Source organism: Danio aesculapii, chromosome 13, assembly GCF_903798145.1.
Source record: "Danio aesculapii chromosome 13, fDanAes4.1, whole genome shotgun sequence".
In the NCBI taxonomy this organism is placed as follows: Eukaryota; Metazoa; Chordata; class Actinopteri; order Cypriniformes; family Danionidae; genus Danio; species Danio aesculapii.
Window position 1 is genome coordinate 2,989,371 of NC_079447.1, and position 18,827 is coordinate 3,008,197.

At 39.6% G+C, this 18,827-nt stretch overlaps 1 protein-coding gene across 1 annotated transcript in view; it reads left to right on the forward strand.

The window, feature by feature from the left end:
- Positions 1-18,827, forward strand: part of arid4b (AT-rich interaction domain 4B) — a 159,693-nt gene that overhangs the window by 36,225 nt on the left and 104,641 nt on the right. The window contains exon 3 of the mRNA XM_056470555.1: positions 18,254-18,364. Within this exon, the coding sequence (XP_056326530.1) occupies positions 18,254-18,364 (111 nt within the window). The remainder of the gene's footprint in view (positions 1-18,253; positions 18,365-18,827) is intronic.

The following is an 18,827-nucleotide window of genomic DNA, read 5'->3' on the forward strand; positions in this document are numbered from 1 at the left end:
TGTTAAATAGTGCAGTGATTGTGAGGAGTATGAGTTAGAGGAGTGTGGGGGGTGTATTGGGGGGGCAAAAGAGTCAGTGAGGGGCAGAGTTCAAGAGGGAGACAGCTCTGGGGAAAAAGCTGTTCCTCAGTCTGCTGGTTTTTGTCCGGGGGAGCCTGAAGCGCCTGCCGGAAGGCAGGAGAGAAAACAGTCTGTGAGCAGGGTGAGAGGAGTCCTTAAGAATACTGCGTGCTCGGCGCAGACAGTGTTTCTTCTGGATATCCTCAATGGCTGGCAGTGTAGTCCCTTTATTTAGGCTCTTTATTTCACATCTACAGAATTGTGAGAAAATCCTGATCTTTATTTTAAGCAAACAAAATCGCGATTCACATTTTAGCCAGAATCGTGCAGCTCTAGAGTGAAGATTTTCTCAACACATTTCTAAACATAACAGTTTTAATAACTCATCTCTAATAACTGATTTTCAAGAGGTCCGTTCATTTGGAGGTTCAGAGAAGTTGTTTCAGGTCATAGATCTGCACTCAGGTTGTGTTTGTTACATCAGAATTCAATTGAAGGAAGTGAATCACTAACTCTTTGTTATAGTTTGTTTTTTGATGTCTTATTGCGAGAAATTACCATCATATCTTGCCAGAGCATTCATAAACATCAAGGCACTGAAGAAAATAATAAGTCGGGTTCGTAGGCTGAGGTCTTCTGAGGTTGAGAGTTTGTTCGAGATCAATCGAATCCTGTTGCAGCAGAACTGAATACATCCATCAGTCATTGTGGTGGAGAAGTTTCTGCCAAACCCAAACTTTTCCTCATGTCTTAATACCGTCCTCGGTTTTCACTGTGAGAAAAGCAAAGGGAGGGATTGAGGAAACCACAGCTACACAGATTCCAGCGCAGCCATGTGTTTCCAAGAGATGGTCTTATGAAGCAAATTACATTTCTGCTTTTATTAACAACGCATTTATTAATTCTGAGCAGTTTTATTCTGTCTTATTTGCCACTTGTGGAGTGTTAACGGTGCTGTAATACTGGGAGTTTATTACAAGGCTTATATAGTGTAATATACAACAACAACAACCCAGACTGTATATCACTTTATTCAAAATGTTCATGAATCGGGCTGGGCGATTTGACCTAAAATCTAAATCTTTATTAATCGAACATTTTAACTCTATTGCAATTATTGAACTATTATTAGATTTTTTTCAACCCAGGCTCCTTCTGAAAACATGGTCCCGCGGATGTTTCTGGAGACCGCAAATTATGTAGCCGGAGGTACGTATGGCTGCATTTCGTTTTTTAAGCGAACGCTGTGGGGCTGTATGACGCCGTTCCTTTTAGCGCTCGCCGACTGACCGCTTACCTTTGTGTGGAGGGCTTTCCCACCGCAACCAGTTTGTCCGGTTAGCTCGTCCTGTACGTCGGCGGACTTGAGACGCGAGGAGCTGACCTCGGCGACGACGACCGGGTTCGAGTCCGAGGAAGAGCGGTTACAGAAATCAAGTAAGACAAAAACAGAATCTAAGAAATAAAGCGAAGAGGTTCATTACAGGGTGAGAATGTGGTAAAATCCGAAAACGTGGTAAAAAAAAAATCGTACGAGGACTTTTCTTTTTCTGGACACTTTTGCAAATCGTTGGTTGCGTTTAGGATGGGCGGGTCGATCGGTAAAATCGGTTAGGTTCGGGGAAGGAGGAGGGTGTCAATCAGTCAATCATTCAGCCAGTCGGACAGACAGACGTTCGTTCGACAGCGGCCTCTAGTGGGTTCGCGCGAGAACAGCGCAGGCGCGAGCGGCACTCGCGGGAGACGTCCGAGAAGCCAAAAAGGCACAAAAATACTTACCTCCCGGGTATTTCGTATGTCTCCAGAAACGTCCACGGGACTACGTTTTCAGTATGAGCCTGGGTTGAATTATTTTTAATATTATTTTTTATTTTTTTGCCCTTTTAGTTCACTGACCGGTTTTACACAGTAAATATGCTCACATATTACAAGAGAGAGATTTCTGAATGAATGAAGAACTCACTCACTCACTCACTCATTTTCTTTTCGGCCCTTTATTAATCAGGAGTCGCCAAAGAGGAATGAACCACCAACTTATCCAGCATATGTTTTACGCAGCGGATGTCCTTCCAGCTGCAACCCATTACTGGGAAACAACCATACCCTCACATTCACTACGGACAATTTAGCTTACCCAGTTCCCCAATAGTGCATGTGTTTGGGGAGCCGGGGGAAACCCACGCCAACACAGGGAGAACATGCAAACTCCACACAGAAACACCAGCTGACCCAGCCGAGGCTCGAACCAGCGACCTTTATGCTGTGAGGCGACAGCGCTACCCATTGCGCCACCACGCCACCCCGGGTGCATTACTTGATTTAAAAAATAACTGAAGTAAACACACTCTATCTACTATCTGTGAATATTTATTGAACATCAACTGAAATTAAAACACACACTACCTAAAAAACTTCTCTTATAAAAAGAGAAAATAAATCATTTAAATGAGGTTTTCATATTATTAATAGAGAATAAGCAGTATCTCTAAATAAAATAACTCCTGTATATCCAGCAAATAATGTTTTAAACGGTGCATTTCTGCATCTTCTGTAAAAATGTTTAATGTAAATAATAATTGTATTGGATGCCTGTTGCGTGTTGCTCTGCAATAACAGTTGAATCATCAATAAATCATCATGGTATAATGTTTCAGTCATTCTGTGTTAATAATTATTCAATATTTTTGTCCAATCCCGCCGCATATGGCTCTTTTTTTACAAAGCCACATATGGCCCGCAGGCCATAGTTTGCCCACCTCTGGCTTAAAACCTTACAGGTAAGAAGCAATATTTTATTATCAATCCAGGACTCAACAGGCAGCCTGTGTAAGGAGGATAAAACTGGGGTGATGTGGTCAGATTTAGACCCGGTAAGAACTCCAGGAACACCTTTGTGCACCTACGAACTAAACTCCACCTGTGTTTTGATTAGATTAGGGTGCACTTTAATACGGGCAATATGACACTTGCACTGCTGATTCTGATGTCGATACCCCCCCCCCCCATCCTCCCAAAAAGGCTTTTTACAATATTGCAGTTACAGTAATTCTTGCTTTTCAGTGTGAAAAAAGGAAGGGAGGGATTGGGGAAGCCACAGCCGCACAGATTCCAGCATATTGCCAAGGGATGGTCATGTAAACATTATGCAGCGCGGCGGTTCCCAGGCGAGGCGGCTCTGCGAACTAATGAGGTGTTTATGTTGGAATGAAGTGCCTGCGACTCCCTCTTCCAGCGGCTTGATCTGCCAGTATTGACTAATTGCCTTGAATAAAGCCACATATCTCACCTAAAGAGACGCTCATGGTTTTGTTGAAGTCAGTCCTTCAGCGCTGCAGGAGTCATGTGGCTCTGTTTAAAGTTAAGGGAAAATTGTAACACAGATAGTTCTGACATGACGGTCTGATTGGAGCATTAGCTGATAAATGCTTCACCATGCGCTCATAAATTCTCCGTCATTGTGGCAAGCTGTAAACATCTAAACTCCGAATCACATTTTGCAGAACAAATTGCTTGACTGAGTTTCTGAGTTTCTCCCTCATCTTGTCTGAGAATCGTTTCGCAGTGTTTTCAGATTACTGCCTTCACAGTGCATCCTGCAGCACATTCAACATTTAAACTGGGCTTTTACTCATTTACTGATGGCTGCCATCTTACAAACAAAACAACAACAACAACAACAACAACAACAACAAATGTGGATTTAAAAAGTTTGAGTAAAATATATGTAAAACTCAAAGTTGGAATCTTTCTTTTAGCTCTTTCTGTTTTTGGCTTTTTCTTTCTTTCTTTCTTTCTTTCTTTCTTTCTTTCTTTCTTTCTTTCTTTCTTTCTTTCTTTCAGTCATTTCTATCTCTCGACTCTTCTTTCAGTTGACTCTTTTCTTACAGACATTTTCTTTGACTTTCTTTCTTTCTTTCTTTCTTTCTTTCTTTCTTTCTTTCTTTCTTTCTTTCTTTCTCCTTTCTTTCTTTCTTTCTTTCTTTCTTTCTTCCTTTCTTTCTCCTTTCTTTTTCTTTCTTTCTTTCTCCTTTCTTTCTTTCAGTCATTTCTATCTCTCGACTCTTCTTTCAGTTGACTCTTTTCTTACAGACATTTTCTTTGACTTTCTTTCTTTCTTTCTCCTTTCTTTCTCCTTTCTTTCTTTCTTTCTTTCTCCTTTCTTTCTTTCTTTCTTTCTTTCTTTCTTTCTTTCTTTCTTTCTTTCTTTCTTTCTTTCTTCTTTCTTCCTTTCTTTCTTTCTTTCTTTCTTCTTTCTTTCTTTCTTTCTTTCTTTCTTTCTTTCTTTCTTTCTTTCTTTCTTTCTTTCTTTCTTTCTCCTTTCTTTCTTCCTTTCTTTCTTTCTTTCTCCTTTCTTTCTTTCTTTCTTTCTTTCTTTCTTTCTTTCTTTCTTTCTTTCTTTCTTTCTTTCTTTCTTTCTTTGACTTTCTTTCTTTCTTTCTTTCTTTCTTTCTTCCTTTCTTTCTCCTTTTTTTTTTTCTTTCTTTCTTTCTCCTTTCTTTCTTTCTTTCTTTCAGTCATTTCTATCTCTCGACTCTTCTTTCATTTGACTCTTTTCTTACTGACATTTTCTTTGACTCTTTCTGTCTTTCTTTCTTTCTTTCTTTCTTTCTTTCAGGCTGTGTGTTCAGGCTGTGTGTCACTGAACAGATAGGTCTTTAATCTAGTTTTGAACTGTGAGAATGTGTCAGAGCCTCGGACGTTATCAGGAAGGCTACTCCAGAGTTTAGAAGCCATAAATGAGAAGGCTCGACCTCCTTTAGTGGACTTTGATATTCTAGGTACTACCAGAACCAGAAGAGTTTTGAGATCTTGGATTGTAGTGAGACAGAAGGTTGGTTACATAAACAGGAGCTAGATTATTTGAAGCTTCATATGTAAGAAGCAATATTTTATAATAAATACAGAACTTAACAGGCAGCCAGTGTAAGGAGGATAAAATTGGGGTTATGTGGTCATATTTACTAGACCCGGTAAGAACTCGGGCAGCTGCATTTTGCACTAACTGAAGTGTATTAATAGCATTACAGTAATCTAATCTAGAAGTCATAAAAGCATGAAATAGCCTTTCTGCATCTAAGAAGGATAGCATGATTTGTAACTTGGCGATAATTCTAAGATGAAAGAAGGCATTTTTTGTGGCATGGGAGATGCAGTATGTGTCCAAAAAATTTAACATTATAATTCGTACAACCCATATTTATTTATAGTCTCATTTTTAATAAATGATTCAGTTATTCACTCATAAAAGTTCATATTTCATTGCTAGATGATCATTTTTGAAGAATTATTTAGTGGCATATTTTTAATGGCTGGTTGTCGCCACCTAATGGTTAAATAATGTAACTGCTGCCTAAAACTTTAATTTTTGAGCGTCGTTAAATGCATACGAGGCTAATTTTAATCTTCACTATAAACATCAGTGGTTTTATCTAATCTATAAACTGTTCTCCCAGTACTTCTGTGTTATTTAACTGTTTGTAACTTCATAACTAACTCAAAAGACTAAAGACTGAATCTCTTTCTTGATTTTTGCGTTTTCAGATTTGAATGCAGCGATTGGAAGAATTAATAAACATATGCAAATCACCATCATTCATAATTTATGTTGTGTGGGTGTTGAGATCTCGATCTTTTAATGATTAATCCTGCAGCTTACACTGAATGCATTAACGCAGGCTAAACAAGTGGTGACAGAAAACACCTTTAATAACCTAAGAAACCCACCACATCCTGAATAACCCACCACAACTTCTTCCGTCATCATTATATTTGACAGGAAATCCTAAATGCTTTCATACAAGTGATTTGAATGACGCGAAAGGTGATCTCTCTGTGATCGTTTCAAATTTAGAATTAATCTACAAGTAAAAAATGTATTAACCGTGGGTCACGTGTGTTCCAAACTGTGGGTTGTGATCCGTAAAAAAAATTGTACTGTTAAATAAAAGTAATCAATTATTTTAATCTAGAAGTTATGGCATGTTTTACGTTTGTCTTAAGTTTGAACACTATAAGCTTATTGGTGAAGTACAATAAACATTAGTATTTTTAAAAGCTACATAAGTTATGCATATCTAGTGCACATTTAGCTCGCAAATGCATGTTAACTTTATATCAAGGTTAAGCTCAAAGTTAAAGTGCATTGCTATTTTTTATTTCAGTGCACTGTTCAAAGATATTAAAGAAATAGGTCATGGTAAAATAAAGATTGTTCTTGTTTTTCTGACTCTCATGTTTGTTCCAAACCCAAGAAACGTCATGCATCTGTTTTCCATATAGCAGCAGATCTGTTAAGCCTCAAAAAGGAGAAAACAATAGTCCATGAGACTTGTGTGCTATGTTGACTACATAAAGCTAGTGTATGGCTGAATAACATCAGAAGAATATAGTCTTACTGATGGCTTTGGTGTTTGTGTGTGTGTGTGTGTGTTTCACAGTAATAAAAGCGCTCAAGATACTCATTTTTGGGTGAACGCTCCATTTATTTTCATGTTTTTTCTTGAAGCAATGCAAGTGATTATTATGGCTTGTAAACTCAACAGATCACAATGTCTATAAAAGCAGGGTTCTGGATCCTCAGATGCTTGACTTGTTGGGTCTTTGTGAAGTGAAGCTGCTTGTTGAAGTCGAGGGTTTACTCTGATCATGCATGAGCTGAAAACACCTCAAGGGCTCAGAATAAATGAAGCCAAAAGCTGGAGTAATGCATGTGTTTGCTGGAGGCTTCCTGACCTTCAGATCTCCGCTTGCTCTCCATCTGTGTCCAAACTCTCTGAGACGGGTTTTGAGGCTGAATATCTCCTTGCTATCTTTATTAAGAACAACTGATGAAATCTTAAGGCTGCACGGTATTGGAAAGATATGCAATGTTGTTGAGTATTGCATTAACGTTAATTCTTACGGTATAACATTTCCCTAGCTACGTACAGGTTTAAATCATTTATTTATTTATTGATGCTAAAATAAACAGGTCAAATATATATTTATTGTTTAGATCAAATTAATTCTAATTCAAACCTGTGTCAGGGTGCAAACATTTAATCTTTAAAACCTGCTCATATGATGCATCAAGATCAAGATCCACTGTATCCAGGGTAATGTCAGCAAACCACCAGGAAGAAGAACCACAACAGGAGTAACTGTGGACGCAAGATGAGGCTGTCTGAAAGGGATATCTGGCTACTAACCCTGATTATATGCAAAAAAAACTCACTGCAGAACTTAAATGGGCAGCTCAACTCTCCTGTTTCCACCAAAACTGTCGCTCTGGAGCTCCACAGGGTCTATATACATGGCCGATCTGCCATTGCCAAACCTTTGCTCATCTGTCTCAATGTCAAACATGGGTTTCAATGGTACCAGCAGTTAAAATCTTAGGTTCTGGTCAATATAAAACATGTATTGTTCTCTGATGAGACCACCTTCACTTGTCTTTCCCACATCCAGGAGAGTTACGGTGTGGAGAAGCCCCAAAGAACCATCCCACACAGACTGTAGCATGTGCAGAGTGGATCAGGGATGGTTTGGGCTGCAATATCATTGCATTGCCTAAACCCGATACTTGTGCTTGATGGGTCACTGCCAAGGACTACCCAACCATTCTGTGCACCCAATGTTTCAAACATTGTATTCTGAAGGCGGTGGTGTGTATCAGGATGATAATGCATCAAAACACACAGTAATACTGGTGACAGAGTGGTCTGATGTACATGAAAGTGAAGTTGAACATCTTCAGTGGCCTGCACAGCGCCCAGAATTAAATATTATTGAGCATTTTGGGGTGTTTTGGTTGCAAAAGGAGGCCTTAGACCATACTAAGGAATTATTGTGGTCTAAAACCAGGCGTAAACCGGCGTTGGACAATGATGGGTGGGTGATTATGGATATAGGATGATTATGCAGTGGGAGTGCATCTCCATAAAGTCTAATAAACAGTCTCTAAGAAAGACTTGGGGTCTCTCCCCCCACCCCCCCACCCCCCCAAATACACATGTATTTGCATGTGTTGTATTTTCATGAGGCGACGCAGTGGCGCAGTAGGTAGTGCTGTCGCCTCACAGCAAAAAAGGTCGCTGGTTCAAGACCTTGGCTGGGTCAGTTGGCATTTCTGTGTGGAGTTTGCATGTTCTCCCTGCGTTCGCGTGGGTTTCCTCCGGGTGTTCTGGTCTCCCCCACAGTCCAAAGACATGTGGTACAGGTGAATTGGGAAGGCTAAATTGTTTGTAGTGGAAGGGCATCCGCTGTGTAAAACATGTGCTGGATAAGTTGGCGGTTCATTCCGCTGTGGTGACTCGGATTAATAAAGGGAATTAATGAATGAATGTATTTTCATGAATGTGTCTAGTCAGAGATTGATGCATCAATGTTTACTATTAAATATAATAAACAATCTATAAACTTTTTGGGGTCCCCCGACACATTTTCGTTGTGGTCTGTGCTATTTGCAGTGCTTTACTGTATTTGCATGTGTTGTGAGCATTTTCATGCATAACAATCTATAAATAGGGAAGCGCGGTGGTGCAGTGGGTAGCGCTGTCGCCTCACAGCAAGCAGGTCGCTGGTTTGAGCCTCGGCTGGGTCAGTTGTCATTTCTGTGTGGAGTTTGCATGTTCTCCCCGTGCTTGTGTGGGTTTCCTCCGGATGCTCCGGTTTCCCCTATAAGTTTAAAAACATGTGGTATAGATGAATTGGGTAAGCTGAATTGTCCATAGTGTATGTGTGTTAATGGGTGTTTATCGGTGTTTCCCAAGTGATGGGTTGCTGCTGGAAGAGCATCCGCTGTGTAAAACATGCTGGATTAGTTGGCGGTTCATTCCGCTGTGGCAATCCCAGATTAATAAAGGGACTAAGCCGAATAGAAAATGAACGAATCTAAAATACAGTCAAGTAAACAATAGAATTGAAATAAAGTGATTTAACATTTACCGAGTCTAACAGTACTCAAATACAGTAACTGAATGATAAAATAAAAATAATTCAATAAAATCAATCATGGTTACAATCACAAATGGTACAATTTCTTATACAGTTGAAGTCAGAATTATTAGCTCCCTTTGAATTTTTTATTTTAATATTTCCCAAATGATGTTTAACACATTCAGGAAATGTTCACAGTATGTCTGATAATATTTTTTCTTCTGGAGAAAGTCTTATTTGTTTTATTTCGGCTAGAATAAAAGCAGTTTTAATTTTTTAAAAGCCATTTTAAGGTCAATATTATTAGCCCCTTTAAGCTATATATTTTTTCAATAGTCTACAGAACAAACCATCATTATACAATAACTTGCCTAATTACCCTAACCTGCCTAGTTAACCTAATTAACCTAGTTAAGCCTTTAAATGTCACTTTAAGCTGTATAGAAGTGTCTTGAGGAATATCTAGTCTAATATTATTTACTGTCATCATGGCAAAGAGAAAATAATCAGTTATTAGAGATGAGTTATTAAAACTATTATGATTAGAAATGTGTTGAAGAAATAATCTCTCGGTTAAACAGAAATTGGGGAAAAAAATAAACAAGGGGCTAATAATTCAGGGGGGCTAATAATTCTGACTTCAAGTGTACCTGAATGCTTTTAAAAGCGTTATACTATCACAGGCATCAAAAACATGCAGTTGATGAATTATAATACAAACTCAACATTGCATATATCCTGCGATGTGACTATTGTGAATGATCACACTGCAACATCGATGCTGAAACGATGTATTATGTAGCCCTAGCGAGAATGATAATTTTGCAATATATTTTCCAGCACTACCCAGCAGGTGCTTACTAAATCAGACACTCCTGATCTGATGCTTAAAGTGAAGCCTTTCTTATTTTAGATCATTAATGTCATTCGTCAATTTAAAATACTAACATAACTTAATAATTCGGTGACTCGGTGGCACAGTAGGTAGTGCTGACACCTCACAGCTAGGAGGTTGCTGGTTCGAGCCTCGGCTGGGTCAGTTGTCGTTTCTATGTGGAGTTTGCATGTTCTCCTTGCGTTGGCGTGGGTTTCCTCCGGGTGCTCCGGTTTCCCCCACAGTCCAGAGACATGCGCTATAGGTGAATTGGGTAAGCTAAATTGTCCATAGTGTGTGTGTGTGTGTGTGTGTGAATGAGTGTGTATGGGTGTTTCCCGGAGATGGGTTGCGGCTGGAAGGGCATCCACTGCGTACAACATGTCCTGGATAAGTTGGCGGTTCATTCCGCTGTGGCGACCCCGGATTAATAAAGGGACTAAGCCGAAAAGAAAATGAATAAATTAACTTAATAATTCGAGCTTCACTGTGGTGCAGTGGGTGGTTCGAGCCTCGGCTGGGTCAGTTATCATTTCTATGTGGAGTTTGCATGTTCTCCCGTGTTGGCGTTGGTTTCCTCCAGGTGCTCCGGATTCCCCTAAAGTCCAAAGACATGTCATATAGGTGAATTGGGTAAGCTAAATTGTCCATAGTGTATGTGTATGGATGTTTCCCAGTGATGGGTTGAAGCTGGAAAGGCATCCGCTGCGTAAAACATAAGCTGGATAAATTGGCGGTTCATTCCACTGTGGCGACCCCAGATTACTAAAGGGACTAAGATGAAATGAATGAATGAATGAACTTAATAATTGATAAATATCACAGTCTTTCTGAATGGTGTCGAATTGTTGTAGACACTGTATTTATTTAGTGTGGCTAAGTGAACTATCAGCATCCGTAAATACATCACTTTTCAGGGATGTGATTCTTCCAACACAATCTCACGGCAATTCGTAACCTTTTGATTTAGTGGCTAATTCGTACGAATTCGTATGATCTAATTCGTACAATTTAGTACGATTTGCTCATCCGCCAATGACGGTTGGGTTTAGGGGTGGGGTTAGGTGCCACGCCTCCTTTTTAAAATCGTACAATTTCGTACGACTGAATTCGTACGAATTAGCCACTAAACTGTCAAAACGTAAAATACTTACGTTTTCTCGTGAGATCAGGCTGGATTCTTCCATATAAATACGGATTTCTGTGTTTTCTGAACCAAATAGGGCGACTTCAGTAATTTATGTAAATCCAAAGTTTTTTTTTACTACTGAACTACTAAGGAAGATCATTAAAACTTGGATAGACGACAAGACTATCTAAGGAAGTGTACGGTATAAAAATGACATTAACCGTGGTGTGTTTCGGGTGCTGTGCAGAGCTGCGTGTGCTGCTGACTGTGTTTGTGTGCAGCTCATGAGGACTGATGGCAGGCGTCTGAGAGCAGATTGTCAGGGCTGTTTGTGTGATGTTAATGAACATCTGTGCCGTGTCTGCTGATGCCCCGTCAGGCTGAGAGCCACAGGACGGCCAGCGGAGCAGAGCATGCTGGTACTTCAGTCTTTGGCAGCTCCACCGTTCCTCCTGGCGACTGAGAGAGTTTGTGAGGATCTACAGCGAGCGCGGAAACCCTAGCGGAAGTTAAACGTGCCTCGCATTTTCTGGAAATGTAAAGAGTAGGAATAAGTTCACCAAGAAATGAAGATTAAATCAGTGTTTCATCATAGTCGAGAGGTTTATGAATATCTGTTGAACACACAAAAAAAGATATTCTGAGCTGCTTTTACTTGAGTTTTTCTCTTTATCTTTATTTAATAGTGTCAGTGTCTTGTCTTTTTACTGAACATGTCATTTACCAAAACTGAAAACCAATAATCACTTGATGTTTACTTTGAGCTGTGGCACCTGGATGAACATGACTCCAGGATTGATTACAGCAGAAGGGACTGTAAGTAGCACATGAAGCGTGTCTTACAGATGGATCTGCTCCAGAGGTCATGATGTGCTAAAGCCTTTAGAGTGCCGAACTGACCTTATGGTGTGTCTGAGAAATATTAGCTTCACCGCTGATGCTCTTGTGCCATAATGTCAAGGGTTGCTCTTATGTAATGGCATTTTGAATGTGCAAAATGAACTACTGAGATTCCTTAAATGTTATTAGCTCAGATTGAAGTGTCTGAATATGCCCAATAATTAGCATTTCATTTTTTGTTTGTAAAATAAATTAATAAGAGTAAAATGCATGAGAATATAGTTTATTCAATTTTATTCCTGTGTTGTCAAAGGCAGGTCTTCAAATAATTTCAATTTCTACAACAATAGAATTAGAATATTATAATTGTAGCTCTTGTAATATAGATTCAATAGAGGGTTTGCACGTATGTGAAGCACAGGCTCACTAAAACTGGCCAATAGATGATTGGAGAAACGTTGCCTGGTCTGATGAGTCTCCATTTCTGCTGCCACATTCGGATGGTCGGGTCAGAATTTGGCGTCAACAACATGAAAGCATGGATCCATCCTGCCTTGTATCAATAGTTCAGGCTGGTGGTGGTGGTGTAATGGTGTGGGGAGATATTTTCTTGGCACACTTTGGGTCCATTAGTACCAATTGAGCATCATGTCAACGCCTCAGCCTACCTGAGTATTGTTGCTGACCATGTCCATCCCTTTATGACCACAGTGTACTCATCTTATGGCTACTTCCAGCAGGAGAACGCACCATGTCATAAAGCGTGAATCATCTCAGACTGGTTTCTTGAACATGACAATGAGTTCACTGTACTCAAATGGCCTCCACAGTCACCAGAGCTCAATCCAATAGAGCACCTTTGGGATGTGGTGGAACGGGAGATTTGCATCATGGATGTGCAGCTGACAAATCTGCAGCAACTGTGTGATGAATGTTAATATGGAGCAAAATCTCTGAGGAATATTTCCAGTAGCTTGTTAAATCTACGCCATGAAGGATTGATTCAGTTCTGAAGGCAAAAGGGGGTCCAACCCAGTACTAGTAAGGTGTACCTAATAAAGTGGCCGGTGAGTGTATATCACCGATACAAAAACTAATTCTAGCAACATTTTAGCTGATTGTGTAACATCTTTATCTCTATTGGAGGTGTTACTTTAGTATATTGTCATGTGGGTGTCTGACAGCTGAATATAGATCTGCTAGCAGATATCGCAGCCTCTGTTACATTTTAGCTTGCTTTTTTTTTTTCTTAAAATGTATTATTATTTATTTAAATAAATGCATTTTCACATTCTGATTCCAATGTCTAAATGGTTAAAATGATTATAAGTAAATGAAATATTCTTCAGATTAAAATATGATGTGTTCTTTGAAAGAGTGTACCTGCATTGTGGTCATATATTGTCATACTGGCATTATATAATGAGCTTAAAATGGTCTTAAAATGACAGTAATATCATTTATCTCAATGTATTTTAGTGCAATATATCGTACAACAAAAATCGATATCGTGACAGGCCTAGTTCCCCATGCATATGCAGAGCCATATTTCCAATACTCAGATGTTAACAACTGCATTTATTGTCTAATAGCAGCCACTGAATGTGTTGTTCTGCGTATTTATACTGTACAAATGATGGAGGAAAATGTGTGTAAACTATTAAATTATATAGAGAAGGACCTAATAAGCAGGAAAGGGTGCAGTATTTTAAAAACTTTATTGAATTTGGGTATTAAAATATACTTATCAGCTGTATTAAATAAGATAATAGCTTAATATTTCACCTGCTTGACCAAAAATGATAACAACTTATGTTCCTCATTTTTTTTCTTTCTCTCTTTTCTGCTTGATTTGAAATAAATTTAGCTTTTCCCCCTGAGTCTGATTGATTAGTACAGTCCAAAACATGCCAATGGATCATTGTCAGCAGCAACAATAACCGTAATATGCTAATTTCATTCAGTTCAGTGGCATTGTTTACATTCTGCTCTTGACACACACTGTTTGGTGCATATGGAGAGGAGAGATATTAAACATCACTAAATAAAATGCTAAATGTAACATCGTACTTCTGTCAAGATTGCGTTTTGTTTCACGATACTGTTTGTTACGTTTCACGTATGTTTGTTTTCTGTTTTGCGTGCTTTTCTCTCTCTTTTCCGCACCGTATAAAAGTCGTGCGCTTGCGCTGTTCTTGAGGAGCGCTTGGCATACAGCCAGTCTCCTCACTTGTGTCGGCCGGCCTGTTCATTTTTGTTTATTTGTTTGCGATTTGCTGTGTTCTAGTTTTCTCTTTATTAAGAGATTTATGCTTTATTAGATATGCTTGTGCAGCTCAGTATTATCTAGTGAGAAGTTGAACGATCTTTGTTAGAATTGGATTATATGAGATTTTGTTTTGCTAATGGCTAACAGTGTGTACTTTACTCTAGTAATGTGAGCAGCTTAGGATATTTATTTGTTAGTTAGTTAAAGAAGGCGTTGCCACATGTGTAACTATGTTTTGAGGTTATGAAGTTTAGTTAAGCGACGTGCTGAAGATTACGGTTTTGTTGCTGCATTTTTCTTTGGTTAGTCAGTTTACCCTGCTGAAAAATCCAGCTTAAACCAGCCTAGGCTGGTTGGCTGGTTTTAGCTGGTTGACCAGCCTGGTTTTAGAGGGGTTGTGGCCATTTCCACGCTGGTTACCAGCCTTTTCCAGCCTGGTCTTAGCTGGTCAGGCTGGAAAATGACCAGCTAAATCCAGCTAAAACCAGCTTGACCAGCCTGGTTTAAGATGGACATAGCTGGTTTTGGCTGGACTCCCAGCCTGGCTAGGTGGTCAAGCTGGTTTTAGCTGGTCATTTTCCAGCCTGACCAGCTAAGACCAGGCTGGAAATGGCTGGAAACCAGCCTGGAAATGGCCAAAACCCCTCTAAAACCAGGCTGGTCAACCAGCTAAAACCAGCCAACCAGCCTAGGCTGGTTTAAGCTGGATTTTTCAGTGGGTTGGGGCTTAGTTAGATCGTTTTGTTATATTTATTTCTTTGTTTTAGCAACACTCCTATTTTCTTTGTTTAATTAGATTTTTTTAAAATTACATTTACATTTTCCTATTTACTGTTTGACATTTACTGTTTATTAAATACTTAATTTGTTTCACTTAACAAGCGGTTGTGTGTTCTCCTTTTACATCCAGCATTAGTAGACTCACTTATTGTTACGTTTCATCCTTTTAATATCTTAACAACTTAAACACGTAACATTGTTATTCATGTTTTTGTCTGCTTCTCCGTAATGACGTGTAATATTGTTATATAAATTATATATAATATATAATATATATAAATTATATATATTTATGAAAAAGTATCATCGTAGTATTTTATGTATTTTAAGATACCGTGATATAAACATTCATTCATTCATTTTCTTTTCGGCTTAGTCCTTTTATTAATCTGGGGTCGCCACAGCGGAATGAACCGCCAACTTATCCAGCACATGTTTCACGCAGAGGATGCCCTTCCAGCCGCAACCCATCTCTGGGAAACATCCTTACACATTCATACACACTCATTCACACTACGGACAATTTAGCCTACCCAATTTACCTGTACTTCATGTCTCTGGACTGTGGGGGAAACCGAAGCACCCGGAGGAAACCCACGCGAACGCAGGGAGAACATGCAAACTCCACACAGAAACGCCAACTGATCCAGCTGAGGCTCGAACCAACGAACTTCTTGCTGTGAGGCATCAGCACTACCTACAGTGCCACTGCGCCGCCCCTATGATATAAACAATAGAGTGTAATATAAAAAAGATAGACTTTTATTTTCCTCATACGATGTATATTGCCATAATCCACAGTCCTAGTATTAATTAAAGCATTTTTTATGTCCGTGTGATAATATTGTGACTCAAACATTGATTACATTACATTATTACACTATTAAAACACTTCTTACTTTTCCTGATTGCTGTTTTGCTGACTAGATTTAATGTACAAAGGCCTGGCTGAGGCTGTTTTAGTTTTTCTTTCCTCTGTGAACACTCCACTATAGTCTTCTTCCATCTGATCACAGTTAAAGAGCACCAAACACATGCTGTCCTGTGCTCCATCGTGATGAATCATGTGATCACAGCTCTTCTGTGGTTGGCTGTTGGTTAAAGCACTTGTCATCTGGCCGTCAGCGGTTTGTTTAAGCTGGAAATGTAAATGTAGCAGCTGTGTTTCATTTACTGACGCTTTATAGCTCCTATGATGAGATTTTCAGTGTTCACTGCTCACTTTCTCTGCTGAAGGTTAACGCAACAGATCAAGAGTATTTAGTTGCAGTTATAAATGTATAAAAGCAGAGATAAATACAATAAGGAAAAGGTACAACTGAAATAAACTGTTTTCTGATGAGTTCAGGTACAGTAATTGAATAATAGTCTTCATTTTATACATAATTCTAGACAATTCATTGTTATTAATGTTGCAAATGGTACAATTTGTTCAATAGACCTCAAAAACACATTGAAATGATATTGAAACTATAATCCAGACTCAGCATTGCATATCTTGCGACGTGACTATTGCGAATGATCACATGGCAAAAAAAGTCTGGTTTCTGAGTGAAAGTTTGCTTTTGTTAGTGAAAACCAATCATCAAGTCCCTCTGGCTGACTCCTCAGGATGTGAGGAGACCTGCACTAAGAGTGTTAGGAAGCATCATCCAGCTGCTTGTTTAATCTGTAAAAGGCCTGTTTCCACTGAGTGGTACAGTACGGTACAGTTCGATTGGTACACTTTTATAGCCGTTTCCACTGTCAAAAGGCGTACCGAACCAAACCGTACCGTACCACATTTTCGGCACCCTTTCGAAAGGGTACCAAACACGAGAAAGGCTACCAAAAGGCGGAGCTAGACGTGCAGCTGAACGCTATTGGTTTACAGAGATACGCCATTCGCTTACGCAACAAGCCAGAATGAAAACAAAAAACCCGCCATGTTTAAAATACACAGCCGACGAGCCGAGACATTACAGCGGAATTATATATACATATAATAACGAGCCATGGTTGATCTGGGCTCAAACAAACCTTGTCGTCGTCTTGATGAACAGCCACAAAGTCATGGAGTAGAGCAGATTTACCCTGTGCCCCGTAGTTTTTACGAGGCAGTCTGAAGTGCTAGCAGTTTCGCTTTCTTGCTTGCGCTCGCCGCGCGTCTATATCTGAAATAACAAACTTCTTGAGCTGATGATAATAACCTGCGCTTGATTATTGACGTGCTTTTGAAACCCGATCCTGTCAGACACTGACAAACGCGAGAGTGAAGCGTGAAGAAACAAAGGAGAAGCCGGAAAAAAAGGAGCACATTATTTATCAGCAAACATGAACAAAATGCCATGTATAACTTATTATCTTCACCTTTTGGACTAATATGAACTCAGAATGATGGAATTACTCTCTAACAGAGGCTACATGTGCTGCTGAAGATTACAGACACAGATAAGAGGTTTTCACTGACTGTAGGCTATATTTTGTGTTGTTTTGAACCTAAATACTGACGAAATGTCTGCTATATGTAGTTCTTCTGTAGTTGGTAACATATCGGAGACTGTAAGGGGCTGTATGTGTTTATATATGTTCATTTATTTAGTTATTTAATATATTTACAGACGTTACAGTAGGCTGTTTCGCACTGTCATTGATCTGCAGTTATAATCAACTCATGTTCATTGAAAAGTTAGTAATAAACATTTCTACACAAGTGTTTATGTGTGTAAAGCATCTGTGTTGTGAGAAGTGCTTCTTGTAGGATATGTGAGTGACCTGTACAGCTTTATTGTAGACATTTCCTCGAGCGAGAATGACGTCGACTGAAACTTTCTGTCATACACCACGCCCACCAAAAGGGTACCCTTGTTAGTGGAAACGCAAGCCTGATAAAGGTGACCCGTACCAAACCGAACCGTACAGTACCAGTCAGTGGAAACGAGCCAAAAGTCTTGATGTGGTGTTTCTGAGAGTGTCTGGATGTCTAATGCCACACTCCAGAGCCTTGGGAACTCTTTTGGTTAAGATGTTATGAATGTGGGCGTACAGGTTGGTTATCTCTCACAGACTCTTTAAACGAGACAGACGGGTCGTCAGGGTCAGGTACACACCTACACATGCTGTTCTCTCTTCATCTGCAGATGAATAATAAATGAAGTGTAATGTACGCTCGGAAATGAGATGTGCTGTGCCGTTGTACTTTAATCACAGATTAAGAGGGATATGTAATGCCAGCGTTAATAATAATAACAATGTGTTCACATTGAGTTCTGTAATCTTATACCGGCCCCATTCCTATAGCTGAAATGTTGGCACCGGAGGAACTGAAGCAAATTAATTAGACTTTTTTTTGTCCTCATTTACATAATTGTAAATAATAATGGATATTTTGTGTATTTTTGTCCAGACGCTGGAGGAGCCCCCATACCTGACCGTTGGCACTGATGTCAGTGCCAAATACAGAGGGGCGTTCTGTGAGGCCAAGATCAAGACCGCCAAGAGACTCGTCAAAGCAAAGGTGAGTCGCTTAATGCCACATTATTTCTGCCGTTTGGGTCATTTTGAACAACGTAGGCTCTTTTTGAAAACGTACCCCTATATACATTTCTGGAGAGCGCAAATTATGTAGCCAGAATTACATGTGGCTGCATTTCGTCTTTAAAATGAACGCTGCAGGGCGGTATGACGCCATTCTTTTCGCGCTTACCAGCTGACTGCTTACCCTCCATGTGGACGGCTTTTCCGCTGTTACCAGTTTGTCCAGTAGCTCGCTGTGTAGGTCGGCGGACTTGAGACCCAGAGAGGAGCTGAGTACGGCGGGTAGGGTTCAATTCCGGTGAAGAATGAATACAGAAAGCAGGTTAAAACAAACACATAAGCCAAAAAGTAAAGTAAACAAGTAAATAACCAGATGAGAATGTGGTAAAATCTGAAACGTGGTTAAAAATCAGCCGAGGGCTTTTCTTTTTCTGGATTGCTTT